Source organism: Xenia sp. Carnegie-2017, unplaced genomic scaffold, assembly GCF_021976095.1.
Source record: "Xenia sp. Carnegie-2017 unplaced genomic scaffold, XeniaSp_v1 HiC_scaffold_14, whole genome shotgun sequence".
Classification (NCBI taxonomy): domain Eukaryota; kingdom Metazoa; phylum Cnidaria; class Anthozoa; order Malacalcyonacea; family Xeniidae; genus Xenia; species Xenia sp. Carnegie-2017.
Genome location: NW_025813447.1, coordinates 338663 through 365924, shown reverse-complemented (window position 1 = coordinate 365924; position 27262 = coordinate 338663). Strand labels below are relative to the sequence as shown.

The 27262-nt window shown below is 34.4% G+C and overlaps 8 protein-coding genes and 1 long non-coding RNA gene across 12 annotated transcripts; 5 read left to right on the top strand and 4 right to left on the bottom strand.

The window, feature by feature from the left end:
• Positions 1-59: 59 nt before the first annotated feature.
• On the top strand, positions 60-5327 carry LOC124434102. The gene is made up of 12 exons (XM_046983976.1): positions 60-135; positions 788-940; positions 1088-1221; positions 1301-1541; positions 1903-2067; positions 2173-2286; positions 2421-2563; positions 2640-2778; positions 2850-2909; positions 2993-3101; positions 3195-4416; positions 4691-5327. The coding sequence occupies exons 1-12, from the start codon at positions 60-62 to the stop codon at positions 4712-4714; spliced, it is 2580 nt and encodes an 859-aa protein (XP_046839932.1). The 3' UTR covers positions 4715-5327.
• A 796-nt stretch (positions 5328-6123) lies between these two features.
• LOC124434970 (kelch-like protein 12) lies at positions 6124-8134 on the top strand. Its single transcript, XM_046984928.1, has one exon. The coding sequence runs from the start codon at positions 6192-6194 to the stop codon at positions 7917-7919; it is 1728 nt and encodes a 575-aa protein (XP_046840884.1). The 5' UTR covers positions 6124-6191; the 3' UTR covers positions 7920-8134.
• Positions 8135-8496: 362 nt separating this feature from the next.
• LOC124434904 lies at positions 8497-14074 on the top strand. Its single transcript, XM_046984837.1, has 16 exons — positions 8497-8572; positions 8912-8992; positions 9092-9323; positions 9398-9453; positions 9525-9703; positions 9869-9953; positions 10021-10116; positions 10195-10368; positions 10569-10900; positions 10981-11050; positions 11141-11356; positions 11462-11619; positions 11726-11935; positions 12030-12093; positions 12164-12401; positions 12470-14074. The coding sequence occupies exons 1-16, from the start codon at positions 8570-8572 to the stop codon at positions 13429-13431; spliced, it is 3156 nt and encodes a 1051-aa protein (XP_046840793.1). The 5' UTR covers positions 8497-8569; the 3' UTR covers positions 13432-14074.
• LOC124434905 lies at positions 9715-14379 on the bottom strand. The gene is made up of 3 exons (XR_006944936.1): positions 14213-14379; positions 13447-13491; positions 9715-10291 (listed from the first exon to the last, which is right to left on the bottom strand). It is a non-coding gene; the product is annotated as an uncharacterized LOC124434905 (long non-coding RNA).
• A 142-nt stretch (positions 14380-14521) lies between these two features.
• On the bottom strand, positions 14522-17519 carry LOC124435684 (eukaryotic translation initiation factor 4E type 3-like). The gene is made up of 7 exons (XM_046985650.1): positions 17301-17519; positions 17161-17233; positions 16828-16983; positions 16582-16651; positions 15011-15105; positions 14883-14943; positions 14522-14806 (listed from the first exon to the last, which is right to left on the bottom strand). The coding sequence occupies exons 1-7, from the start codon at positions 17489-17491 to the stop codon at positions 14718-14720; spliced, it is 735 nt and encodes a 244-aa protein (XP_046841606.1). The 5' UTR covers positions 17492-17519; the 3' UTR covers positions 14522-14717.
• A 52-nt stretch (positions 17520-17571) lies between these two features.
• On the top strand, positions 17572-19138 carry LOC124435686 (store-operated calcium entry regulator STIMATE-like). The gene is given in 7 exon segments (XM_046985654.1): positions 17572-17847; positions 18031-18079; positions 18210-18305; positions 18368-18489; positions 18558-18576; positions 18578-18755; positions 18845-19138. Coding segments are annotated over 7 exon segments (672 nt in total). The 5' UTR covers positions 17572-17732; the 3' UTR covers positions 18938-19138.
• LOC124435682 (tafazzin-like) lies at positions 17777-27126 on the bottom strand. 3 transcript variants are annotated; one of them, XM_046985647.1, is made up of 12 exons: positions 20941-21191; positions 20753-20878; positions 20393-20438; positions 20258-20324; positions 20169-20187; positions 20011-20091; positions 19897-19938; positions 19765-19827; positions 19638-19690; positions 19300-19377; positions 19137-19234; positions 17777-18076 (listed from the first exon to the last, which is right to left on the bottom strand). In XM_046985647.1, exons 1-11 carry the CDS (start codon positions 21065-21067, stop codon positions 19139-19141), a joined length of 798 nt encoding a protein of 265 aa, XP_046841603.1. In that variant the 5' UTR covers positions 21068-21191; the 3' UTR covers positions 17777-18076; positions 19137-19138. The 3 variants fall into 3 exon arrangements, with proteins under 3 accessions (XP_046841603.1, XP_046841602.1, XP_046841601.1); XM_046985646.1 differs by lacking the exons at positions 17777-18076; positions 20941-21191 and adding exons at positions 26801-26849; positions 26912-27126 and having other exon boundaries at positions 19025-19234; positions 20753-20829; XM_046985645.1 differs by lacking the exon at positions 17777-18076 and having other exon boundaries at positions 19025-19234; positions 20941-21190.
• LOC124435680 (ADP-ribosylarginine hydrolase Tri1-like) lies at positions 21224-24607 on the top strand. Its single transcript, XM_046985642.1, has 9 exons — positions 21224-21427; positions 22269-22455; positions 22563-22741; positions 22804-22944; positions 23016-23159; positions 23230-23532; positions 23609-23767; positions 23840-23970; positions 24463-24607. The coding sequence occupies exons 2-9, from the start codon at positions 22338-22340 to the stop codon at positions 24497-24499; spliced, it is 1212 nt and encodes a 403-aa protein (XP_046841598.1). The 5' UTR covers positions 21224-21427; positions 22269-22337; the 3' UTR covers positions 24500-24607.
• Positions 24515-26813, bottom strand: LOC124435683. 2 transcript variants are annotated; one of them, XM_046985649.1, is made up of 5 exons: positions 26760-26813; positions 25868-26000; positions 25429-25783; positions 24889-25044; positions 24515-24793 (listed from the first exon to the last, which is right to left on the bottom strand). In XM_046985649.1, exons 2-5 carry the CDS (start codon positions 25923-25925, stop codon positions 24622-24624), a joined length of 741 nt encoding a protein of 246 aa, XP_046841605.1. In that variant the 5' UTR covers positions 25926-26000; positions 26760-26813; the 3' UTR covers positions 24515-24621. The 2 variants fall into 2 exon arrangements, with proteins under 2 accessions (XP_046841605.1, XP_046841604.1); XM_046985648.1 differs by having other exon boundaries at positions 25868-26777.
• Positions 27127-27262: the final 136 nt, after the last annotated feature.

Here is a 27262-nt window from a genome sequence, read left to right as displayed (position 1 = left end):
GCTTTACTATAATCTACAAATACTTAACACAGAAAGTACTATGAAAAATGAAAGTTAAAATGTCAACTGGGTTAAGATTCAAATGTTCCGTCATTCTACTAGTGTTTATGTCAATATTAACAGATTCGATTCGAGGTAAGAGTAGCAATTGAATATTTTCAGCTTCTACTTTTTTCATGAAAAGTTTTTTTCATTTTACATGAGGCGAAGTCGTGTATAGAAACTTTCTCTCAAACTTGCTAAGTCACAATGGAGTACACACTTCTTTCTATTAAAACTTAGTTCGTTGTAATTAGGGTTTATAAACACGAGATTAAGAATGCATTATAACCATTTACTTTATTAAAGATATTTGTGGAAAGTACAATAAAATCAGATTAATGAAGTAGATAGAGGTAGCTCTGGGCGCGGTAGGCATTAATCAAACTTAAATTGTGTGATCCGGTATCTTCGTTGATTTACTGATGTTTTTATCATACAAAAAATAATTTTCAAATGAAAAATATGCAGCTTCCATATGTTAAACATAGCATGAACATAAAAAACGGTAGATGGTAGTTCCTTTTGATAAAAGAATATGGATGAGCTAAATTCGATCACGAAAAAAATTTTTCACTCCATCTCAAGTCGATAATAATAACACTTAAATCGGAGACAATACCATTAACGATTTACAAGAGATAAAGACCTTTCTAATCTTTACAAGTGAAAACGGAAAAAAAAGAATTTGAACATAATAAATCATGCAGTCGTCATTATCATACTAATTATGCCTTTATTTGACAAGGAGCAACTCAATGCGGATGGATATTTCGAAATAACCTCATCACACCATCATTATCCATATTTGATTCCAGTTACAATCTCACGGTCATCCCAGTTATTTTCGGACAAGCTTGGTGTTTGCCAGTCAATAATCACTCGCTCACAGTCAATTTAGGTATGACAATAAGCCACTAAATAACCTTTGTTATCTCATATGATCTTTCAAAATAATGGCATAATTTTGCCGGTAAGTTTTGCTTATGGCGGCAACAACGTTTCGGTCAACTAATTCACTTTATTTCATATAATTCTAAATGTTCAGGCAGCGTGACAAATGTGACGAAATTAGCAGTTCAGGGTCAAGAAAGAACAGAGAATTATGTCACAGCTTATGAAGTTGATTATAGTATTGATGGCCAAGTGTTTAAAAACATAAGAAATGGACTTCGACCTCAAGTAAGCAATATTATCATTTGGAAAAAACAAATTTTGTAGAATTTTCTTTTTAACTCTTAGTTTGTTCCTGTTGTTTTAGTGTTCGGCACGAGAATTTTTTGGTCCATTTCCAGGCAAATCAACGGGTTCTGACATTGCGGAAAGCAACATTTCTCGTCCTTTTCTAGCACAATATGTGCGTTTCCGACCACAAGAATCCGTGGGTAATCTATGTACAAGAATAGATATATATGGATGTCAGTCAGGTAAAAAAGAAAGATTATTAATGTTTTATATGGGTAATCTATGTACAAGAGTAGATATATATGGATGTCAGTCAGGTAAAGAAGAAAGATTATTAATGTTTTATATGGGTAATCTATGTACAAGAGTAGATATAAATGGATGTCAGTCAGGTAAAAAAGAAAGATTATTAATGTTTTATATGGGTAATCTATGTACAAGAGTAGATATATATGGATGTCAGTAAGTTAAAGAAGAAAGATTATTAATGTTTCACAGAATCTTTTCACCTTTCGACATGCCAAATTTACCTCACCTTTACCTTTTATACCCCATCTGCTATGTTTTATATTTATCCTATTTGCAATACCTTTGCACTATTTCACATACTATGTGTACCCTATCTTCCCTATATGCTCCGTTTACCATTTCTAACTAACGTTTGTAATAATTGTTTAGACAACGGGTTCACATCATGGACTCAATGGAGTGCATGTTTTTCAACGTCTTCAACGAGTACAAATTGTGGACGAACACGTAGAAGAAATTGTGAAAAGCCACTTGAAGGATGTAAAGGAAATAGGAACGAAACACAGGAATGTTTAACACAGCAGTGTCCTGTCGGTATGTCGATTTTTAAAAATCTGAATCAGCGGAAACATGAAATTCAGTTGAAGTACTAACTTCTTATTGAAAATAATAAACTTTTTTGTTTCTACTTCCTCACAGTATGTGGAGAGTTGGGTATTGTCGATGATAATCGTGCGATAAATAACAGTGCATTTCAAGCGTCGACATTTAAACCTGGCTTTGAACCTTTCAAAGCAAGGTTGAACGGTTTAGGTGCATGGTGTTCAAACATAAGTGATCAAAATCAATATTTGGAGATCGACTTTGGTATGGAAATAATTGAATAAGTTGTAACATAAATGGTGGTAAAGATGGTTGTTTTAAATGATGATAATCATTTCATCCAGGTGGTGAAACTCGAGTTACTGAAATAGCAACACAAGGACTCGAAAATGGCACGAATTCTTCGTGGGTTACACGATTTTTTATAGATTTTCGTCGTTCAGATAACTCTCTGTGGCAAGATTACACAATAAATGGCTCCGTCAGGGTGAGTTGAGAAGAACGATATTTGCAATGAAGAAGTAAGAGTAAAGTAATGACAATTATGTGTATTTTGATTTAAGATTTTTGAAGGCAACGTCAATGCGATGATCGTAAGAAGACACACCTTGGAGAGAAGAAGTAGCTTTCGATATATAAGATTTTATCCTCTCGAGTGGAACAACCATATTTGTATGAGAGTGTCAGTCACTGGTTGTCGAGGTAAACAATAAAAACACAACAAGTTCAAAGATAATGTGAACTGCCAATGAATCTCCGCCCTCCACCTTTAGATACACCTCTAGATGCTCCTCCAATCATTGCTAGATCAGACGATGACGACGACGATTATTGTAAGTAGCTACACAACCATTAAAAATGAAAGTGTTGACGGTCGTGTACAATATGAAAGTGAAACATTTGAATGATTTTTTAGGGATCCTACTTTGGGTTGTCCTTGGTTTACTTTTGTTGTTACTGTTGCTTGGATTATTATATCTATGTTGTCGTTACTGTCCATGCTGCGCCTGCTGTCCATGTGGCAAGTACGTATAATCCTATAGCGAAATTGCGCGAAGCCTAGTACCCAGCCATGAAAATATACATAAATGAAACCGTCACTTTTAATGTGTGTTTAGACAACGTAAAAAGAAATCCAAGGACGATATGAGAACTGTATTGACGACAGATGAAACTGATGCTCCACCAAAATCTAATGTGCGTTATGCCACAGAGGGGACACAGACGGATACCGCGCGTCAAACAGGATCATCGCAGTCTATCTCATTAAATATTGATGAAGGGGAACGCGGAGGAACCTTTAAACACGATGCTTATGGAGCTAGATATAACGAGGGTATGCAAAGGCATGAAGATGAAACTCGGATAGCTGGTTCAAGTGCTTTTAGAGACCAGAGCACCGATAGCAGGAGAAACGTGATTACGTCAAAATCACGTGATATTGTTGATGGTAGCCAGAGAACGGAAATAGCACACGAGGAATCAAGTGGTAGATCCGACAGTAAAATAATGACGTCATCACAGTATGAAAGAGAAAAATTCCAGTCTTCCGAAAGAGGAAGAGAAGGTGGTGAGAGGTACGAGGATCGTTATGATGTCTCAATCACCCCAGGTGCCCATCGACATCCAGTTGCGGACCTTGAGACAAGTCAAAAGACACACGATGGAACTTGGAGAGTAGAAACATTGGATGAAGTGAACGGAAGAATGTCCAGTGAACGTCGTTATCGCGATGAGGCAGAGCTTGATTACCAAGGTATTAGTTACCGTGGTCATGGTTACCGTGGTCATGGTTACCGTAGTCATGGCGCGGAAAGATCAATGAATATACGTGAAAGTAGTGACGCGAGAAGAGGTGGAATTGTTGTAAGACTTGCTGCTGGTGATGATTACAATGGTATGTTATCGACTGCGGAGACTGATACTTCAACAGCTGCAGAATATACAGTACATCTCCATGACTATCCTCCAGCAGCTGTTGCTAGATTACAGGCTAACGAAACACAGTCATTGCAAGAAAGATACTTTGAAGAAGAAACGTTAAGAGCCGGAAGTCGAAGTCGTCATGCTAGAGCAGAGTCTTCGGGAGAGGAAGTGGAAGTAGAAAACTGGAAATTGACAAGTATTCGTGGTGAGGCATTCAAAGGTGACATTTATGGTGACTCCTCAAGTGAACATGGAAGTTTACACACCTTTCATCTTGAAGCTCCCCCCAGCTTTCATCTTGAAGGTCCCCCCCTTTCACCAAGTTCATCAGATATTACCAGTATCAGTCAATATGGAGGATCATCCATAGGCGATCAATACACTGAAGAAAGGAGAAAAAAAGAATCTTATAAGGTAACTGTCTATGTGTAGAAAGATCTTATGTCTTAATTATATAATGTTTTACATGTTTGTAAATGTAGATCGTCCAGGTTGGTATAGTCCTGATAAGGACTGTTTTTGTTGTTGTTGACTTTTTGCTGTTGTTAGTCAACAACAGCAAAAACAGTCCTTCTCAGGACTAAACCAACCTGGACAATCTACATTTACAAACATGTAACGATACTCCCGGGTTTAAACCATTTACTTTATATAAAGTTTTATAAATAATAAAACTTTTTCATTGTAGATGTTTGATTACTCACGTGACTAGATGTCAACCAATCACAGTTCTTCATCATTTTCATAGAAGATTGTACAATGAGGAACAATGATGGATGTGTTTCTGTTTTAAAAAAATTATTATAGGACCTTACTATTCAGTAATCACGAAAATATGATTTAAAAGTTTCTCAAAATGAAAGGCGAAACATGTCTTGAAAAGGATATGTTTTACAACACTATAATGAAAAATACTCTGGTTGAATATCATGAATTTAATTTTAATATCTTAACTATTTTATGTTTGGTGAAATATTGAATATTGTCTGATCACTTGAACGGTAAATTATGTATGTATCTACCGCCAGAAGAGTGCTATCAAATAACAAGGATTATCAGACACTTATAGGAAAGTTTACATTATGATGCATGATGTACAGCTGTTTCAAAATTTTACACCAAAATATCATTTGTTTTACCTCGTTTGCCAAAGAGATGTGTGTTGTTCAATCTTTTTGAAGTGTTTGGTGAGGAAACAGCTGTTGATGACTCTCTATACGGAAGCTGAACAATAGAAGAACATCATAATTCAATCAATTTATAGATAAAACACTAGATTTGTTAATAATATGATTTTTCTTTTGAATTAAAAACTTCAGCTTAAATGTGCAGTATTTTGAGCATATAGTGTTTAAAAGGTATGGGAAATATGGGTAGAAATACACATGCAGGCAGATTGATATTAATGAAATGTGGCATACAATTCCGGTACTAAATCATAAAACAAAAGGGGGCATTTATAATGTCACATAGGGCAGTCCAATCAAAAATTTTAACTATTTCACAATCAAATGATAAAAACAAACCTCAAACACCTTTTGTAGCCAATCAAAACAAACAAACAAACAACATTTGTATACCGGCCAGTATTAATTCCCGCTAGGGGGGTTGTCCGGTCCATGAATTTTTCCACGCCAAACGTCTCTATCTCTCGCCATATCTCTCGTTATACCCATCGCCTTCATATCACTGTTCACAGCATCCATCCATCCCTTTCTCGGTCTACCTCGTAGCCAATGGACAAAGTTTTTCATCAATAGAAATCATTGCATAGATGAACTCTCTCCGACTCAATCATTTTGGCAAGTAAAAACAAACAAACATCTTAGCACTATGGTGTGCTAGAGGTTTAAAACTAAATCTGACTTTACCATAGAGTAACATTCTGAATGCATTCTTGGAAGTTGTTTATTAAAAACACTTGTTCGCGCTGGGTTATTGAAAGGTAGGAAATGGAGGTGTTAACTGCAAGAACTGTCAAATGTACAACCACAAAAAAAAATATTTACCAGAACTTTGCCAGAACACCAGAACCATGCTACCATGGGACCACTGATAATTTGACGCGGACAAGGAGACTGAGGAGAGAAACTGCTCTTCGTACTTTCGTAGTTTGTTTGATTTGAATTTGTTTGTTTTCAATCAAAGCCATTGTTATCATTTATTTTTCACCATAAAAAGACGAAACAATGGCAGAAAAAGAGAATTGTTGTACTCATGTATGTGCATCACATGAGGAATGGCATTGCGATCATTCTTATCACGTTGTTAGCTTTTTGAATGAACTTCGCAAGAAAGTCAAGTATTGTGATGTTGTCTTAGTTGTGAGAAATGAAAAATTCCCTGCTCACAAAGCTGTCCTTTGTTCAGCTGGTGGTTATTTTGCAGCGGTGTTTGAACACAATTTGCGCGAGAAAAAAGCGTATGAAGTTGAGCTGCCTGCTATCTGCCCGGGAGTTATGAACGGCGTCTTGGATTATGTCTATACTGGTAAAATAAATCTTGGTGATTTAAATCACAGCCAAAATGTTTTGATTGCGGCAGATTATTTGAGTTTAGCGAAGCTTCAAGAGGCGGCTATATTGCACATGAAGTCATTTTTAACCACGAAAAACTTTTTGGAAACGTTAACTTTTTCTGAACGTTACGATTTTGTGGAACTGAGTAAACTAGTTTACGACTTTATACAGACGAAATTTACTGAGATAAAAGATAGCGGAAAGCATTTGAAGTTTAGCTTGTGTCAGTTGATGAAGATCGTAAAGAGTGATGATCTTGTTGTTCAGACTGAGGAAGATGTGTTTGATGCTATTATACAATGGATAAATCATAATCCAAACCAAAATAAAGCAATCTCTGATTTATTTCCCCTTATTAGACTGTGTGAGATACCAGAGTCGACCATAGTTGACAAAATTCTTCGTGAAAGCTTGGTGTTATCGGATGAGAAGTCTCTAAATGCCGCCCTTGGTCATCTCAAAGAAGTGATGTATTTGAAAGGTTTTTGTGATGATCATGTCGCAGAGAACAGAAAGCCAAGACGTGTGATTGAAGCTGTTATTCTACTGTCAGGAAGTAATGAACCATTGTGTTTCATACCCAGTGATCAAAGTTGGTTTCACATGCCATCAATGCATTGGGAACACAAAAATACTCCTATAACATTATGTAATGGTAAACTATATGTAACATCTGGTAGATCTGGCAATGGACTGCTTGCTCAAACTGAGTTTTACAATCCTCAAACCAATAAATGGATATCTACTGGTGCTTTACCAGCTTCAAGCTATTGGCCAGGTTTGGTTTCATTACATGGTTTTCTATACCTTGTGGGAGGACGGACTCCAACAAACCGACTTAAAACGGTCTGGCGTTATGATCCAAGAATAAACCAATGGGACATGGTGGCATCATTAAGAGAAGAACGAAGTGGCCCAGCTGTTGTAAGTTGTATGAATCACATTTATGCTATTGGTGGAAGGAAAAGTGCGATTGAAGATCTTAGAAGCTGTGAAAGGTACAGTCCTTTGACTAATATGTGGAAAGATATAAGTCCGATGAAAACTGGGCGTTCACTGGCTGCTGCAGCTAATATTGCTCATCGTATATTTGTGATTGGTGGCAGCGAAGATAGTGGAACGTATCAACTTGCTATTAACACCAACGAGGTGTATAATTGCTTGGTTGATGAGTGGTCACTAATTGCTCGTTGTCATGCGGATCGTGTTGCACCAGGCGGTTGCTCAATAGGAAATAGAATCTACATTTTTGGTGGACGAAATCAACAGGAGTCTCTGACAAGTATCGAGGCTTACGACAGCAGTAAAGATGAATGGGAAATTGTGAGCAGCTGTGATGATCTTTTGAACACTTTCAGTATAAGTTGCTGTGTATTTTACCTTCAAAGAAACATTTAAATACGTTTACAAGAGTAGCTGCAGACAATGCTGGACCTTGATTGTTAAAAAGAATGAAACTTTAATTACTTTACGTATGGGATACATTACGAATTTTTGGGTGTGAAAATGATTAGTTAAATATCAACTACATTTAGTAGAATGAAAAGACACTTGTGTTTTGGTTACATATATTGCTTTACAATAAAATGAGAAACAATTAAAATGCACTTAAATATTAGTGTATTTGTCCATATTATGTTCAAAATTATAATGTTCGTCATAAGCTATTTCCCTCAATGTTAGATGACGATATAATTACCAAACGCTAGACACTTAAGGCGTAAGAAATCATAAAAAATCTTTGTGTCATACATGGTCTGATGTGGCTAGAAAATTTAAAAGTGTTCAAGAAACCTTCAAACTTTAAAAAATCGCTCACTTTTACAAAAGGAACGCCATAACTGTGACGTACAACACAGTAAAAACAGGTGTATTTTCTTTATGGAAACGTGTTTGTATAGTAAAAATAACAGCTTAATTAACCTGTCCAATAATAACACATTTTTTAATGAAATTTAAATTATCTTTGCATTGCATGCTTTTAATTAAATTCTAAAGGGAAGCAATGCTGTTTCTTTAGAGGCGAGAGAAAGTTGAAGAACAAAACAATGGTAAGACTGGTAAAATTTCTTTAAATTTTAATGGAAATGTTTCATTTCGCCAAATATTACAATGCTGCAATTTAACACAAAAAATGAGAGTTCAAAATGAACTTTTTCTAAAGATTAGAATGAATGGCTCTGTAACTAAGCAATGATCAAAACAATGAAATGAAAGAAAAACGAAATAAAAAAGGAAGAAAAAATAAGTCAAGTTGATCCATGGAAATGAAAAAAAAGAAGTTTGACTAAACTTTACATTTTTACCCGATAAAATGATATGGAAATAAGTATCTCCTCACAATAATGAAACACATTTTCGTAATTTCAATAATCTTTTCCTTTTTAAAGAACCCAGAAGGATTGACAGATCAAAGTTTGATTTCACCACGAAATGAAAAGCAGACATTGCCTATTTTAGCAAAGAATTCGGTAAGATCTCGATAAATGACCCAAAAACCCAAAACATAGTTCCTTTATAATGGAGCTTCCTAAATAAACGGAGCAGTAAAACCTCATTAATAATTGCAGAATTTCAGTCGAAACACAACACAAAAAATAACTGCACAAAGCATAAGAAGACTAGATGCAACAAGATGCGTCAGACATGGTTCTGTGGTGGTTGAAAGAAACAGAGTACTAACATCAATGGATCCATCACATGAGACATCAAGAAAAGTTCAGGGAATGGGAATTTATTTAAATCTGAAATCAAGATCAAACGATAGCATTTTCGTAGAATGGACCTACTGTCCTGCACAGTGTAAACTAAAATGAGAGAAAAGTGAATTTCTATCCTAAAATTATTTTTATAATTAATTTATTTTTTTTCAACAGCGGGGATGCCAATCTATCAGTTCGTATTGGAACATAGCAGTGTCACCAAACCAAACGTAAGTCAAAAATAGTCCCTCGTAAAATCTTTTTCCTTCAAACCTGAATATAATTTTATTTTTTCTGTTAGTTTACCATCGTGAAATTACCTTCAAGCCAACGCCAATATTTGCAGAAAAATTGCACACCAGGAACAAACAATTTTTTCGTCCTGTCTGCTGTTGATGCCTATGGCAAAGTTATTCATATATCAAAACAGCTTACTATTCAAACATCGGCTCCTATAGATCGACCATTTTTAAAACTAAAGTAAAATAACCTTTCAAGAAGAATCTTAGGATATTTTGCAGTGACTTCGGATTTAGAAAGATATACAAGATGGATAATAAGTTTCAATATTAAAAACATTCTAAAGAAATGAAACAATGATTTCAAAGAAACGTATTCTAACATGTTTATCTTGTGGTTTTTTAGAAAGAACAGTCCTAAGATTATAACAATTGAATGGGAAAGACCAACAGAGTATGGTGATGGATTTATTCGCGAATATCATCTCAAGGTTCGGTGGTTCTCTAGTCCTAAAAAATGTACAAAACTAAAGTTAAACTCAACTTTGTCATTCTCAGGTTAATGGAAAGTTTTACACAAATATTTCCTCAACTAAAATATCATTTGATTTTATCGAATGCAGTCCCATGGAAGAATACTCATTTAGAATTCAGGTGACGATAAGAAACGCAACTGAAGATGTTAATCATTCCTCAAGCTCTATATTGTGATAAGTTTCTTTGCTATTCTAGGCATCATCAACAAAAGAAAAATGTGATAGTGAATGGTCCAATGTACTGGAGGTTGCCTCTCCTGCATCTTTATCAATTACACTGGAAAGACTACGATCTGAAACAATAAACACAGTAAAAGTTGGATGGAGTCTGCCTAAATGCATTGGTGGAGCGAGAATTAAAGAATTTAGAGTAGGTTTTAGCCATCTTTTTAATAACTCAAAATAAGTCAAAACACAAAAATCAAAAAACAAAACATATTCAAACACAATAAACTATGTCCTTGAACCTCTAAACAATAAATTGTCGACTTCTTTCAGTAGAAAGTTACAAGAGTAGGAAAGCAGTCCTATCAAATCAAACTTAGTACTAGAATAAAAACAATTTTGCAGGTGTACTACAAGGAAACCACGACAAATGAAATGTATAATGATAATGATAAACCAGATCCTGACAAGATATTCGGTCATAGACACAGCATAATAAAAGTTCACTCTCCACATGATACTGTGTCGTTCGCTAAAGTACAGGCAAATAAAAACTACTGGGCCATTCTCCGGGCGGAGATAATACCAGAAGGTTGTCCAGCCGTTATTACGTCACCAATAAAAGTCCGTGCAACTATAAGACCGGTAGCACCTGAGATCAGTGTGAATGTCTACGGAGTCATCGAAAGAGAAGAAGTCAACAGAGAGATATCAAAGTTGCTGGATCTTCAGGACAGGTAGGTATAATACATGGTAAACATGTATTTCATCTAATTGACATGAACAGTTTAAACGATTCCAATCACATTTCAAACAGAATTAGTCGACATAAAATGTTGACAGAAACATCGGAAGTTATCATGGGTGCTCAACTCAAGAATGTTGAAGTAAGACATTGGAAAAAACAACTCGAATAAACAAGAGTGAAGATGTTTCCATGTATTCTTCGTAAATATTGTGCATTTTTTCTTCACCAGATGCAAGACATGCATGTAAAGTTGTATCGGATTGAAACGCGTCTTCAAGAACTTGTGAAGATCGTCAATAAATTAACAGGTTTTGTTCCCGTCGTTGTATCGTGGAAGACACCGGAGTTTGATGAGTTCTCTGAGCCAATCAGCTTTCGTATGAATGTTGATGATCATAGTCTCCAGGATCTGCTGTCATTAGATACCACAGAAACTTCTCTTAAGGTGATCGTTAATATAACTAAGCGTAGGGAAGTGGTACATATAGGATAAACATGGGATATATCGTTTAAATAAAGGATCAACATGGGATGTATCGTTTCTATATAGCTTGATATCAAGAAATTGAGTCACCGGATATCCATAACAACACTTTCATGGCATCCAGTAGGACACAGCAATGAATCAAATGTGCAAGTTGTTGATACAAAGATATTTCGTCCCAACAGATTTTTTTGTTACTTCACCAATCATGATAAATACACAAAGTGCGTTAAAAATTTTGTTACAGTTTACCAAAAGCTTGTTGTCTGACTAAATAGTAAAATCTATCACCAACGATTTCATTAAAAGGATCTCATTCTTTAATTACAGTTGGCCTAGTAAAGGAGGATGTCGGCTGGAGGATTTCCTGTTTCATGAGAAAAAAATGAGCAGTAAAAATAAAGTGCATCGTGGGCTCTTGAAGACGCGCGTTCAACCCAAATCATTTCGCGTTATGGGTGTTCACGACGCAACCTGGCAACAGCTTATACGTCATTTTGTTGCCAAGAAACCAACAATCATTCTCTTTTGGACCAAATGGTAACAACATCTCGATATTTCTTCATCTTCTGCAGAAGTTGTTAAGTATGCTTTCATTGGACTCAAAGCCTGAGAAAGCTATTTTTACATTTAGGTGTCTCTCTTCTCAAGAAATCTTGGAGCGCTTCTGTTTCTATGCTCTTAGGCTAAAGGAAAAAGTACGAGATGAAACAATGTATACATTTCACCCCCAAGATCCTTATTCACATGATTTATTTTTTGTTTTAGTATCAGTATCTCGCCTGTTGTATAAAAAGTGATGAAGACATCCTTACACATCGTCAATCAATCATTGAATTACTTAACGAAAAGAAACTGAGATCCATTGGAAATATACGTCATTGCTGTGCATGCCATCTCGCCCCAGACCTCCCAAACAATACAACTGAAAAGATGAAAAATGCTAGCATCCCAGCATCTTTTAATCTCGTGGGAGTGCCGACATTTTGTATTCTTGATATGAAAGGTTTGTCATAATATTAAAGTTGTAATATATCATCAATTGATTTTAAGAAATCTTTGCTCTTAATGAAGGTCGCCTTGCGTGGCAGGGCCGTGTGGCTGCTGACACAGATGATGCATTCTTCACGTACATGAGTCACGTGATGTCAGAAGTAGAGGAACTTGTCTGTCCTATTGAAGAGTGTGATCAATGTAAAGACAAAAATGGGATGTTACATGAAGTAGAACTGAATTATGATGACCATCATGATGAAGTAACAAATATAGGCGATATTATAGAATCAAACCAAGATCATGACGTCACCAGGACACGTGTTCAGTTTTCCCTGGACGAGTTTCATTTACTGCACTCAAAACTTCATGGGATGACATTGAAAGAAGCAGAGGTATCTCGAGAAGAGACATATTCAACAATAGAAAGTTTTTCAACACGAAAATCTTGGTCAGAGAGACCACGAAAGAATATCAAAAAATCAAAAGATGACGTGATGTCAAACGAAAGCATGATGGGAAAGAATAAAGCGGAAGATAAATCTTTGGTTGAAAATATCAAATCGCCCGACAATATTCGACCAAGGATTGAAAACTATCAATTTCGTGAAACTCAGCGAGAGTACTACAGTCCTCGTAATAACAGAAATTCAAAAGGTTCAACGTGGAAATTAAACATTCCAAAAGTAAGACAAAATACAGGTTATTTGAATGAAACACAACTTAATGAAGAAGAAATGCTCAAGTTTATGATCCCGGAGAAAATGAAGAACAACAGAGACAACGACAAAAAAGAAATGATATCAATAGCAGAAACTTACATATACAGAAAACCTTCAACATTGGAACCTATTCATGAACGAAATTCACCTTTAAAATCCACAAAAAAGAGCGACAAATACAGCCATGTACACAGTCGTTATAACAAAGACATCTATAAGCCAGCTTTTCCTAAACGTACATATATCATATCGACCCCACACAGGAAAGATGTAAGTAGATTAATCAGAGATGGAATAGACATGACTAATGGTAAAACATAATCGTCAAGAACATACCTATATTTTCCATATAACCAACATTCACACAGCACAAATGAAATCCTAACGAAATAAAAAAATAATACGTTGAAAATGTCCGACTTTACTTTTTTGCTAATTGAAGTTAAAGAATGGAAATTTATCAAACTTGATGCAAGTGCTATCGACAACCTATTTACAGTAAATATCAATGGTTCATATGGTTTCAATGGAGTTAAGAATAGATAAACTATCTTGGTGATAAGCGCCATATTAACGTCATGAACATCAGGAAACTTTGACACACTGAGCAATCTTGCATCCTCAGTAACGTCAGCAGCCCTACTTAGCAATCTTGGCAACCTCGGTAACGTCCGCAACCTTACTTAGTAACCTTGGCAACTTCAGTAACGTCTGCAGCCTTACTTAGTAACCTTGGCAACTTCAGTAACGTCTGCAGCCTTACTTAGTAACCTTAGCAACTTCAGTAACGTCTGCAGCCTTACTTAGTAACCTTGGCGAACCTCATTAAGTATAGTAGTCCTTTAAGGCGAACCTTATTTAACTCTTTCTTAACCTTGTAGTCAATAATTATCATATTCACATGTAGATGTAGATGATGTCTTAAAATGATGACAAAACGTCACTTAATAAAATTTCAAAAACAACACATTACCTTAAAGTAAATGGTTTGAACCCGGGAGTAATGTTACATGTTTGTAAATGTCGATCGTCCAGGTTGGTAACATTACCTTAATGTGTCATGAATGATAAAAAAACTATTCATAAACAATTCTGACCTTACCATAGTCTTCAGTTGAAATCTGCTTTCAAAGATACACGTAGATACCAAGATTACGAGTGGATAAAAAGCCGTTTTTCCTTAGACAAATATACCCAGATCAATTCTATAGAGGCAAACATTACGCGAAAATGGTGCAGTTATGAGATTGTACGATAATTACAATAACAATGCATGAACTTCCTATCCTTGAGGCACAACTGCACACAATGTTGTCTCAAAGACAATCGTTACTATTCGTTGAGCGTTGGGAAATTTAAGTTCACGAGACACGGATGAAGGAGTATTTGTTATACAAATAAGCAATCAAGATTTGAACTATTTGAAACCATTTAATATGATTTATCGTAACATGTACAGAGCTCTTTTAAAGCAACTGGATTTTTGCAGTTTGTAACATTCTCAACATAACTTTGTTCGTACTTTAAATGGAATATCTTCCAAAAAATTTCAACGATTATTCATTGTGTTTTTTTTCAATCATACTTCTTGGGAGAAAACGATTCATTCATTCTAACTTTGGAGGGCCACTTGTAGGAAAACCTGGAGGTCTGGTAACGAGACGTTGCCCTTCGAACGCTAAATGATCACGATGAACTAGAAAGGCATTTCGTCCTTCGTTAAATGACAAATTTCATTATGCTACTGTAAATACATAACGAATGACACTCACATTTATAAAAGGCATCCTCTTTCTTGAGACGTGGAAGAATATCGGATATCTTTTCTAAAATCTAAAAAATAAAAGGTTTGATAAAAGTAAAACTGATGATCAAAAATATCATTTATAATTTAACTCACCTTTGACTCATTGGCTAAGTTAGCTCTCGCATTCCATATTTGTAAGATGTCATCTCTGTCTCGAATACTAATGCTCACTCCGACTATCTCATCACCTGTGCACAAATACATCCTTAGTAACATATCATTATCTAAAGTCATTCTTAAATTACTGATATGAACAACATCTCTATAGAAAACATCTCTATAGACAACATCTCTATAGAAAACATCTCTATAGAAAACATCTCTACAGAAAACATCTCTATAGAAAACATCTCTATAGACAACATATCTATAGACAACATCTCTATAGACAACATCTCTATAGAAAACATCTCTATAGACAACATCTCTATAGACAACATCTCTATAAACAACATCTCTATAGACAACATCTCTATAGATGACAGCTCTATAGACAATCTGTATATATAGAAAACATCTCTATAGACAATCTGTATATATAGAAAACATCTCTATAAACAATCTGTACGTATAGAAAACATCTCTATAGACAATCTGTATATATAGAAAACATCTCTATAAACAATCTGTATGTATAGAAAACATCTCTATAGACAATCTGTACGTATAGAAAACATCTCTATAGACAATCTGTATGTATAGAAAACATCTCTATAGACAATCTGTATGTATAGAAAACATCTCTATAGACAATCTGTATGTATAGAAAACATCTCTATAGACAATCTGTATGTATAGAAAACATCTCTATAGACAATCTGTATGTATAGAAAACATCTCTATAGACAATCTGTATGTATAGAAAACATCTCTATAGACAATCTGTATGTATAGAAAACATCTCTATAGACAATCTGTATGTATAGAAAACATCTCTATAGACAATCTGTATGTATAGAAAACATCTCTATAAACAATCTGTATATAGAAAACATCTCTATAGACAATCTGTATGTATAGAAAACATCTCTATAGACAATCTGTATGTATAGAAAACATCTCTATAGACAATCTGTATGTATAGAAAACATCTCTATAGACAATCTGTATGTATAGAAAACATCTCTATAAACAATCTGTAGTATAGAAAACATCTCTATAGACAATCTGTATGTATAGAAAACATCTCTATAGACAATCTGTATGTATAGAAAACATCTCTATAGACAATCTGTGCATTATAGAAAACATCTCTTTAGACAATCTGTATGTATAGAAAACATCTCTATAGACAATCTGTACATATAGAAAACATCTCTATAAACAATCTGTACGTATAGAAAACATCTCTATAGACAATCTGTATGTATAGAAAACATCTCTATAGACAATCTGTACATATAGAAAACATCTCTATAGACAATCTGTACGTATAGAAAACATCTCTATAAACAATCTGTAATGATAGAAAACATCTCTATAGACAATCTGTGCATTATAGAAAACATCTCTATAGACAATCTGTATGTATAGAAAACATCTCTATAGACAATCTGTACATATAGAAAACATCTCTATAGACAATCTGTATGTACAGATACCATCTCTATAGACAACATCTTTAAGGACGACAACTTAATTGACAAAACCCCTAATTAAATTACCTTCAGCCAGAGAATCAATTAGGCTTTGTTCCCCAATTACAGCCAATAAAAGTTCTTTCCAAGCATTGTCCTAAAATAATGATAAAATAATCGATTGTAGGCACAACTCTCTGATGAGAAACCTTAAAAAGTTGTAAAACCAATCATTTGATCATGCAAATATTTGTGAGTTCACTCTCTTTTAATAATAGCACAAACTGAACTTGCTCCCCGCAATGCAACGACTGTCATATATATAACTCATACAGTGTAGTCTTTGGGACATCTTATTTTCCAATAACCACCAGCAATGTTCTCTGGATCTTCCCAAACTGGACGTCTCTCACCACGCATCATGTGATAGCTTGTTCGAAAACCAAGTTTTGAAGCACTTGGAATGTTGTTAAACACACTCCAGAAACTCTATAGATCAATAAACAAACAAAATTTGAACTATTTGAGTGAACATTGTTCATTGTGAAGGGCATTGTTTAGCAAATTATCGATAGCCCCCCTCCCCCCAGAGTATATAAAATCCGCCTTATTAAAGAATGATTAGTTCCATCCAAATAAATGAACTGTAATTCAGATAATTTGCACCTGAATTGTGTTAACTGTGTAAATTTTTCTCAAATTCGCTGCATATTCTGCCGCAGTTGCTCCACGTACATATCTAAAAAAAGTTAAAACTATTATCAAGGCAATAAAAAAAACCAATTCAAAACGCGAATATTGCAGACCTGTCAAGCCATAGTGTCCATGGTGTATTTAGTGGCAGGCCACTTTTTTCTACGGGTGAAATTTGCTCCAAGAATTTCCGGGACAATTTAGGGGAATGAAATGCTTCTGTTAGTATGGCTTTTGATGGGGAAGAAGACAACGGCACTGGGGAATTGCTAGAAAAACCAAAGGAGCCAGATGGCATCGCCATTTTTCATGGAAGGAAAGACGAATACAAACATTAGTGTCAAATTACATGACTCTAGGGAGGGGAGGGTAACGGAAATTTTCTTTCGTGATCATTGCTCGTTTACATCGTCGAAATTCAAAAATAAATTCTTGACATTAATTTCGTTTTCATAAGCATGTGAAATCAAGTTTTAAGGATATTTTCCTACCATAACGATGGATAACTTTGTTAAAGTACGATAGATTCCAAGATATCAACAACAATGACTGCTAATCACACATCGAGAAACGAAACATCTGCTCAGTGTGATCTTTTAGACACATTCGGATTTTTTATTCAAGGATTATTGGCGATTGTAGCCTTCAGTACTCTAATACGTAAGTGTTTGTCTTTTCTCTAAATAAACATTCAATGTTTTATTTCCTAATAGATATTAGACAATGGAAAGTGGTAAATTAACAAGATATATATAAAACATATACGTATAAGGCCATTACTAAGGCACAAAATTTTCATGAATGTAAATATATTTTGAAGTTTTTAAGGGTTGTTTTTGCTAGTAAAAAGATTGAGAGAACCAAAAGCATCAAGAAGACCATTACAAATCTGGTAAATAAAACAGGACTATGTCAGTCGTTAGTGTTAATAGTGTATGAAAATTTACACTTTATCTTGACTTTGTATTAAGTACATTATATACTAGTCTGTTTATTATTGTCCATTATTTACTGTATCTTAGGTTTTACGACACATCTAAACAAGCTATTGGTGCGTTACTGATCCATTTTGCAAATGTATATCTATCAACACTATTTACTGGAGATCCGTGTACATGGTAATCATTAACAGATAATTTTGTTGTTTTTCAATACACTAATCATTTTCTTTCTCTCTTAGGTACTTTATTAACTACCTTTTAGATTCAACTGTTGGCTTGTTGTTGATCTATGTTTTGCTTCAAAGTACTCAACTCCTTGTTCGATGTTATAAATGGGATACTCTAATCCTGGGAGAGTATGGTAGGCTCAATTTTACAGTGTTCAATGTCAACCACATGTTACAAATCATAGAAATGAAATTTTTCCAGGAAAGCCACCACAGTGTGATGTGGATTGGTCAATGTGGTTTATATATTCTTGTATTGATTTTGGAGAAAATTGCCATAGCAATGTTGGTCATGTTAGATTTCTGGCATGATGTACGAATGTTTATTTTGAAACCAGTACGAAAACATCCGAAGTTTGAAGTTGCTATTGTTATGTTGATAGTACCATTTATAATCAATGTAAGTTGAAAAATAACTTTAGATATCGTAAGAAAATGGCACTCGTAGCATTGATTTTACATTATTCATTCAAACATTTTTCACTTTAGGCCTTTATGTTTTGGGTCGTTGATAACTTTCTCATGAAGCAAAGAAGAAGCGTGAAGCTAACGAGAATGGTCGTGTACAGTTTTCACGAGTGAATTCATCAAACAATGACGAGGTTGAAATTCTTTTACATACGTAACACAAATAATGACCATAGCAGCTTAAAACATCATGATACCTAATTGTTGTTCATTTTTATTATGTTTTTTATAAAATCATAAGTACATATTTTCTCGCCTTGTACAATATCAAAATAATTTTTTGTTTTTGGTATTGAGATTTGAAAATACTTGCCATTATTGTCCGTGTTTTTTGTGAAGTGTTTCTGTTTCTTCTTTTAATTCTTTAAACCTTTCCTGTATTCTGTTTGTTACCCTTACACGTGCCCCAATCTAACGAAAATTAAACATTTTTTACTGTTGTGAGTTAGACAAAAAAAGGAAAGATTTCATCTTACTGCAGTTTCCTTCAATTCTTGATATTCTGTCATAATGTCATTAAAAAACATTGGTTTGCCGATGTTTATTGTAACATGCTACAAAAAGATAAACATATTTATCTCATTGCATCATGAGTAAAATCACTGTTATTTTTACTATTCTTGTTATGAACAAAAACTTTCGATAAACCACATATCTGTGTTTGCAGTTCTTCATAATCACAGTTAGTGTCTGACCAAAATTAAAAAAATATATTGCAACAGTATATTTCACTAAATTGAAATCAATGTACTTCATATAACATACGATATTATTTTGACAATGTAATTTATTTTTAACAACTTTAAAATAAAACCTTTCCAATCTTAGGAATATAAGGTGATTTGTTTGGTAAAACATCATTCAGTCCTGTAAAGAAATTGCTTGAATTGATAAAATTTAATATAAAACAAAAAAGAAACAAGTTATTAGTGATATGTTACCTAATTGCCAGAATGGAATGACAATTGGCATCTTTGATGACTCAACTATCAACCTTCCAACGCCTACAATGTTGATAAAATACATCATATCATCAAAAAACTCACAATAACAATGACCAGACGATTATTTACCCCATTTCAATCGAAGCATCTTTCCACTTTCATTTACTCTTCCTAAAAATTTGAAGGAAAAAAATTGGGATCTACGTTAAAATTAAAAGATAAAAGTAGAATAGATGAAGATACCTTCTGGGAATAAATGGACCCATTGACCATCATTGAGGCGATCTATAGCAAAGTTCATCCCCTTTTGATAGATGCCATTACCTCAAAAATTCATTGCCATAATTACTATAGCCACCATTTAACATTAAGAATGTACGTGAATGTTCATGATTTTCTACCTCTAATAACAGGAATAACCTAAAAATAAATGTACATATCTTTGAAAAGAACAATGCCAAGGCTTGATCTATTTGGATGAAAAACCTACCTTTCCTTTGCTAAAGAATTGACTCAATAACCATGTGTAAAAACACATTTCATCTGCACCAATGGCCCTGGAGAAGAAATTAAATAGTGAGACAATTAAATTTTGTTAATACAACTTCAAAAATATAATTCTTACCATCTTACTAGATTTGCATTTAAGACATATCTCCACTTCAGCATTCCTATAAAAATTACATATTCACATTCAACATCAAAGAGATTTTTTTATATTATTTAACTTATCCACAAAACAAACTCTTGAAATTATTTCATGTTACTCACAGGCCAAAATAAGTTAGCTACAAGAGATAGATTAGTTGGTGAAAGTACCATATACAAAAGGTCTTTCAAAAGATGTAGTCATTAGTCAACCTATCCTACAACAAGAAGATCATTAGACAACCTTCCCCATACAAAAGATTCAGTGAACAAACTACCCCATACAAAGATTCATTAAACAACCTACCCCATACAAAAGATTCATTAAACAACCTACCCCAAATAAGAGGCTCATCAAAACAGGATATATGATTTGTAACAGTTAACAAAGGTGTGTCTTTATTTCGTGCAAATGTCTCTTCAAGATATTCAAGATTATAGACATGTTTTGTATTCAGCCAACCTGTGACAAAAAAACTAAATCAAGGCAGTCGATACATTTTGATATCATAATATCTTCCTTACCAAGCCATACTTTTGTAAATATTGCCGTTCCAGCAATAATCACAGCGCTGCTAAATCGCCACAAACGTCCATCTAGACGCTTTGGAAACGGCCATTTAAGAGCAGTTGATGGGATGTCATCCATCATTTAAACATCACTCATGCATTTCCTTGAAAAGTTTTACTTTCAAATTTAAACTTGGTTCATTTAAATTACAAGAGCGGACAGGAGCGGATATATTGACAATTGGAGTTTGTCAGTTTGTCTTACATCACGTAATTGTTTTTCTATCTTTTGTCCTTTCTGTGAAAAGAAACTGAAAGCAATTGTTTTCTTTCGTTTTCACTTTCAAATTATTTGTTTTGAAACTATTTCAATTCTTAGAAAATTCAATTAAAACTTATCTTAATTCTTTGAAGACAATTCAATACCTTTATGGCCTCTGCAAGCTGTAGTACTGAAGGATTCTTTTCTATAATACCGAAGACTGACTGTCCTCACGTACAGGTAAAATTCATAATTCACTTGTTCTGAGTATGTTAGAGTTTTTGTGCAACTCTTATCCTTCACAATAATGACGTTTTATACAAAGAAACGCAATCTTCTTTCGGAATGTCACGAAAAGTTATTGAAAGCAAAAGTGGACTTACATACAGTCAGGTTGTTTTAATTTAGGAATTATAGGTGTGAAGAAACAAAGATATTTTTGTTCATATAAATATGCTAGGTTATCAAGAATACGGAAAGTTTAAACATTGATCCTACAGCTCCATGCTGTAGTTGTCAAAATGTGGGGGAAAATTGGCTCTGCCTTATCTGTTCCGAAGTTTATTGCAGTCGTTACGTAAACGAACATATGGTTTTACACAACGAGATATCTGGACATGCCATTGCTTTAAGTTTCTCTGATTTGAGTGTTTGGTGTTATGAATGTGATTCATGTAAGTTTTCCTTTCATTATATGAACAAAATTTCTTGACAGACTTCTAACAATATTTTATTTTCATTTTCAGATATTACATCACCTTTGCTTGAAGGAATTCTTAAAGCAGCTGTTCTTGCAAAATTTCCATCTTGAATCTCCTACAATATAGAATGTTATATATAATGAAATGAATTGTAAATTTTGTATTCATAATTTAAAACACGACCATTTCTTTTTGATGTAATTTTCGTTATAATCTTTTTTTTATCAGTTTGTGAACTTTAAACATAACTTTTTACTCGCTTACAAACCAACTACTGCAATAATTGGGAGGGGGGGGGGAATATTCATAAATGCACACACCCCCCTGTATCTATCTGGTGGTACTCTTGTGTATAGTATACATATTTCTATCTTACTTAGGTTGTACCTGAAATTTGCTGTTTTACTTTACAAGCACACAAGTGTACATTTTGCTGACATTTAATAGCCATGGCTGAAGGTCACAATGAATCAACAGATCTATTGGCTGAGAAAGGTCACAATGAATTAACAGATCTATTGGCTGAGAAAGGTCGCAATGAATCAACAAATCCATTGGCTGAGAAAGGTGCAATGAATCAACAAATCCATTGGCTGAGAAAGGTCGCAATGAATCAACAAATCCATTGGCTGAGAAAGGTCACAATGAATCAACAGATCCATTGGCTGAGAAAGGTCACAATGAATCAACAGAGAAATTGCCTACAGGAGAAGAGTTCGTGATGGTTGACAAAGAACAAAAAGAAAGTTATTTAACATTGGAAGACCAAATCAAAGGAGTGTTGTATGGAAATTGTATTGGAGATGCCATTGGATTGCTTACTGAGTTCATGAGTAAAAGAGACGCTCGTGAGGTTTGTATCCATAAGAATAAAAACATTTCTTTACTGTTTTTGACATTTTGTCAATTGTTTAGTGCTATGGTCAATATCAAAATCTGGAATATAACATGAAGATACATGATCCACATCGTGCAAGATGGAAAATTGGAGATTGGACTGATGATTCTGATCAAATGATTTTAATTCTTCGAACATTGGTGAAAAATAATGGAAATGTAAGAAAAAGATGTCGTAGTAATTAACTTTTTTGTTTGCCATTACTGTATTGTTCATTGATTTTCTTCAGTTCAATGTAAAGGATTTTGCAAAAAAGTTGCATAACTGGGTGTATTATGGATATAAAGAACTTGGTGATAATGGTGGTAATGGATTGGGCAGTACAACAGCTTCAGTCCTTCATCACCCCTTATTCCTGAAACATCCCCACAAGGTGCGTAATGGTCATTGTCTTTCTTTTTATTGTTACATTTGTTTAACACTATCCATGGTATTGTTGCTAGGCAGCAACAGATGTCTGGGAAGGTAGCGGCAGAGTCTTGGCACCAAATGGTGGTGTGATGAGAACCTCAATAATAGGAACATTAAATTTTACAAACCTGGAGAAAGTTAAAGAGATGACAAGAGATGCTTGTCTTGTTACACATGCTGATCCACGTTGTATTGCGTCATGTGTTGCTGTAACCATAGCAATTGCTTTAATGTTGCAACGTAAATATTTGTTAAATAATGGAAAACAAGATGTTGTAACAATTACGAAGATAGCATATGAACACGCCAAGAAAGAAATTGTTGATGAAAGACATGTAAGATGAATGAATTATTATTAAATATCGTAGTTAATGCTTTTCCGTTAAACAATGTGTTTTATTTGTTATTTAGATTAAAGAACTGAAACACCATATATCTGCTAAAACACCTCAAGAACTTGAGTTAGATGATCGTAAGAAAATTGGTTATACGTTCAAATGTATGGGTGCTGGATTCTGGGCCCTAAGGCAAAATGATTTTAGGAAAGCAATTCAAACGCTAACAATGGAAGTATGTGAACGATTATTGTCGTAACTTTAAAGACTTTTGTAAAATCCACTTTTAAGTGTTTTAACTTCATAGGGAGGTGATGCTGATACTAACTGTGCTGTCGCTGGTGCGTTACTTGGCTGTAAATTTGGTTTTAAAAAGCTTCCTCAATCTTGGGTGAATGGTCTTTGTCATGGATCTTGGTTGGAGAAGGAAGTGAACACGTTAGTATTGAAGTAACACGTTAGTATTGAAGTAACACGTTAGTATTGAAGTAACACGTTAGTATTGAAGTAAACACGTTAGTATTGAAGTAAACACGTTAGTATTGAAGTAACACGTTAGTATTGAAGTAACACGTTAGTATTGTAGTATTGAAGTAACACGATAGTATTGAAGTAACACGTTAGTATTTAAGTAACACGTTAGTATTGAAGTAAACACGTTAGTATTGAAGTAACACGTTAGTATTGAAGTGAACACGTTAGTATTGAAGTAACACGTTAGTATTGAAGTGAACACGTTAGTATTGAAGTAAACACGTTAGTATTGAAGTGAACACGTTAGTATTGAAGTAAACACGTTAGTATTGAAGTGAAAACGTTAGTATTGAAGTGAACACGTTAGTATTGAAGTAAACACGTTAGTATTGAAGTAAACACGTTAGTGTTGAAGTAACACATAAAGCTTCAACTGTCGTTATTCTTTCCTTTCAGATACCTTTCGCTCATTGGAAAAACAACACAATGTTAATATAATAATGTAATATTTAACGGTGTTTTACTCCTTTAATGTAATTTTAGAATTATATAACTGTAATATCGACGATAAAAACTTAACAAATAAACATTTATAACCATATACAAACGTTTTCACTATACCATGTTCTCTTCGCGACCTTGACCTGAGCTAGTCTCCAAAGAACTTTCTAGTTTATAACTTTCTCCTAAATCATCGTCATCTGGTCGATGAAAAACAGGAGAAAAAGTTCCGACTGAGGTTGAAATGCCAAAGCTTTTGGATTCTGCATCAGAGTCGACCTCAAATCTAGAATATATATACAATAAACAAAACATGAAATTTACCACACTGTAAATGTCGCCTGCAGTCTGCATCAAATATACAGCGGTAATAAAAGGAACCTTATGTGATCGTCGAAATGAAGTGTGTTCTGGGTATTACTTGTGTTCATAAGCAATGAAACGTTACTTTGATCTACAGGAGCAGAGAAGGAACGTTGAAAATGAAGTAACGATGAAATTTTGCTATTCATTCTTTCGCTGAGCTCGTTGACTTGCCTGTAATAAGGACAATAATGATTGGAGTTAATGTCATTGAAACTTATAAAAACTTCTCATTTAACCCCCGAGTCTTACGTCGTTTGTGTCAAGGAAGACTAAACTCTCTAGGTGTTTATATGATTGAGACGAGTCACTAACTTATCGTCTTGTGTCAATCATATAAATACCTAGAGAGTTTAGTCTTGTTTGTCGACGATAAGGACGACTGAAGCAACTTGGACGATGTGGTTCTAATACTAACTATTACACACTGCATTGCATTCAATAAAACCAGCAATAGTTCTTTACAAAACAAGAAATACAAACATTCACCCACAGTAGGGAGATGTTCCTTATAGATACACGGTATCCCCAACCAAAGAAAAGTTGACATGTACATACCCATTGTTAGAGAGATGTTCCTTAGAGATGTATGGTATCCCGACTAAAGCAGCCTTTGCCAAGGCGCGACGTCTTTTAAGTGAAGCTAGCTCTAACGATGAAACCTCAGAACTTTGAAAACTTATGTTACTCCTCACAAAGTTCGTGGAAATGTTGGATTTTGGTCGTGACCATGCTCGAGAAGATGTCGTCACAGTGCTGTCTTCGGAATCGTTCGAGTAGTTTTCGGAAGTTGCCGTGCTGCACAAAATTTCTGCAGTACCAACGTAATAAGAATTTGTCGTAGTTGTCGGAGAAAATCCAAGATAATCCAGGACCAGCATTTTTAACTCACGGTACAGTACTTCAATATCATCTGAAAAAGAACGAAATCTTATCAAAATCAATGAAACTTTCCCCCCCCCTCCTCCTAAGTTGCAAAGAATTGTGGGAAGTTTACCATTGACAAAAGTGACATCAAAGAATCCAGGTTTTTGTCTATTTATATCAGCGTACATGTCGACACGTGATAAAGCTTGATGTATCAATGATTCTGAATGGCAACAGTCTTCATGCAGCCGTCGCTCGTGTTCCTACAAGAGGAATGGGAACTAGAATACTATAACGGGAGACAAATCGTACAAATTAATGATGCATTTAAGATATATCTCCACTTCAGCATTCCTATAAAAATTGCATATTCACATTCAAAGGGATTTGTTTATATTATTTAAATTATCCACACAACAAACTCTTGAAATTATTTCATGTTACACATAGGCCTAAGATAAGTTAGCAACAAGAGATAGATTAGTTGGTGAAAGTACCCTATACAAAAGGTCTTTCAAAAGATGTAGTCATTAGTCAACCTATCCTACAACAAGAGGATCATTAGACAACCTTCTCCATACAAAAGATTCATTAAACAACCTTCTCTTTACAAACAATGCATTAGACAACGTACTCCATACAAAGATTCATTAAACAACCTTCCCCATACAAAAGATTCATTAAACAACCTTCCCATACAAAAGATTCATTAAACAACCTTCCCCATACAAACAATTCATTAAACAACCTTCCTCATACAGAAGATTCAATAAACAACCTTCCCCAAACAAAAGATTCATTAAACAACCTTCTCCATACAAAAGATTCATTAAACAACCTTCCCCATACAAAAGATTTGTTAAACAACCTTCCCCATACAGAAGATTCATTAAACAACCTTCCCTGTACAGAAGATTCATTAAACAACCTTCCCCATACAGAAGATTCATTAAACAACCTTCCACATACAGAAGACTCATTAAACAACATACCCCATACAAAAGATTCATTAAACAACCTACCCCAAAGGTGTAACAAAGGTGTGTCTTTATTTCGTGAAAATGTCTCTTCAAGATATTCAAGATTATAGACATGTTTTGTATTCAGCCAACCTGCGACAAAACATCTAAATCAAGGCAGTCAATACATTTTGATGTCATAATATCTGTCTTACCAAGCCATATTTTCGTAAATATTGCCGTTCCAGCAATAATCACAGCGCTGCTAAATCGCCACAAACGTCCATCTAGACGCTTTGGAAACGGCCATTTTAGAGCAGTTGATGGGATGTCATCCATCATTTAAACATCACTCATGCATTTCCTTGGAAAGTTTTTATTTTCAAATTTAAACTTGGTTTATTCAAATTACAAAAGCGGACTGGAGCGGACATATTGACAATTGGAGTTTGTCAGTTTGTCTTACATCACGTAATTGATTTTCTATCTTTTGTCCTTTATGTGAAAAGAAACTGAAGACAATTGTTTTCTTTCGTTTTTCACTTTCAAATTATTTGTTTTGAAAC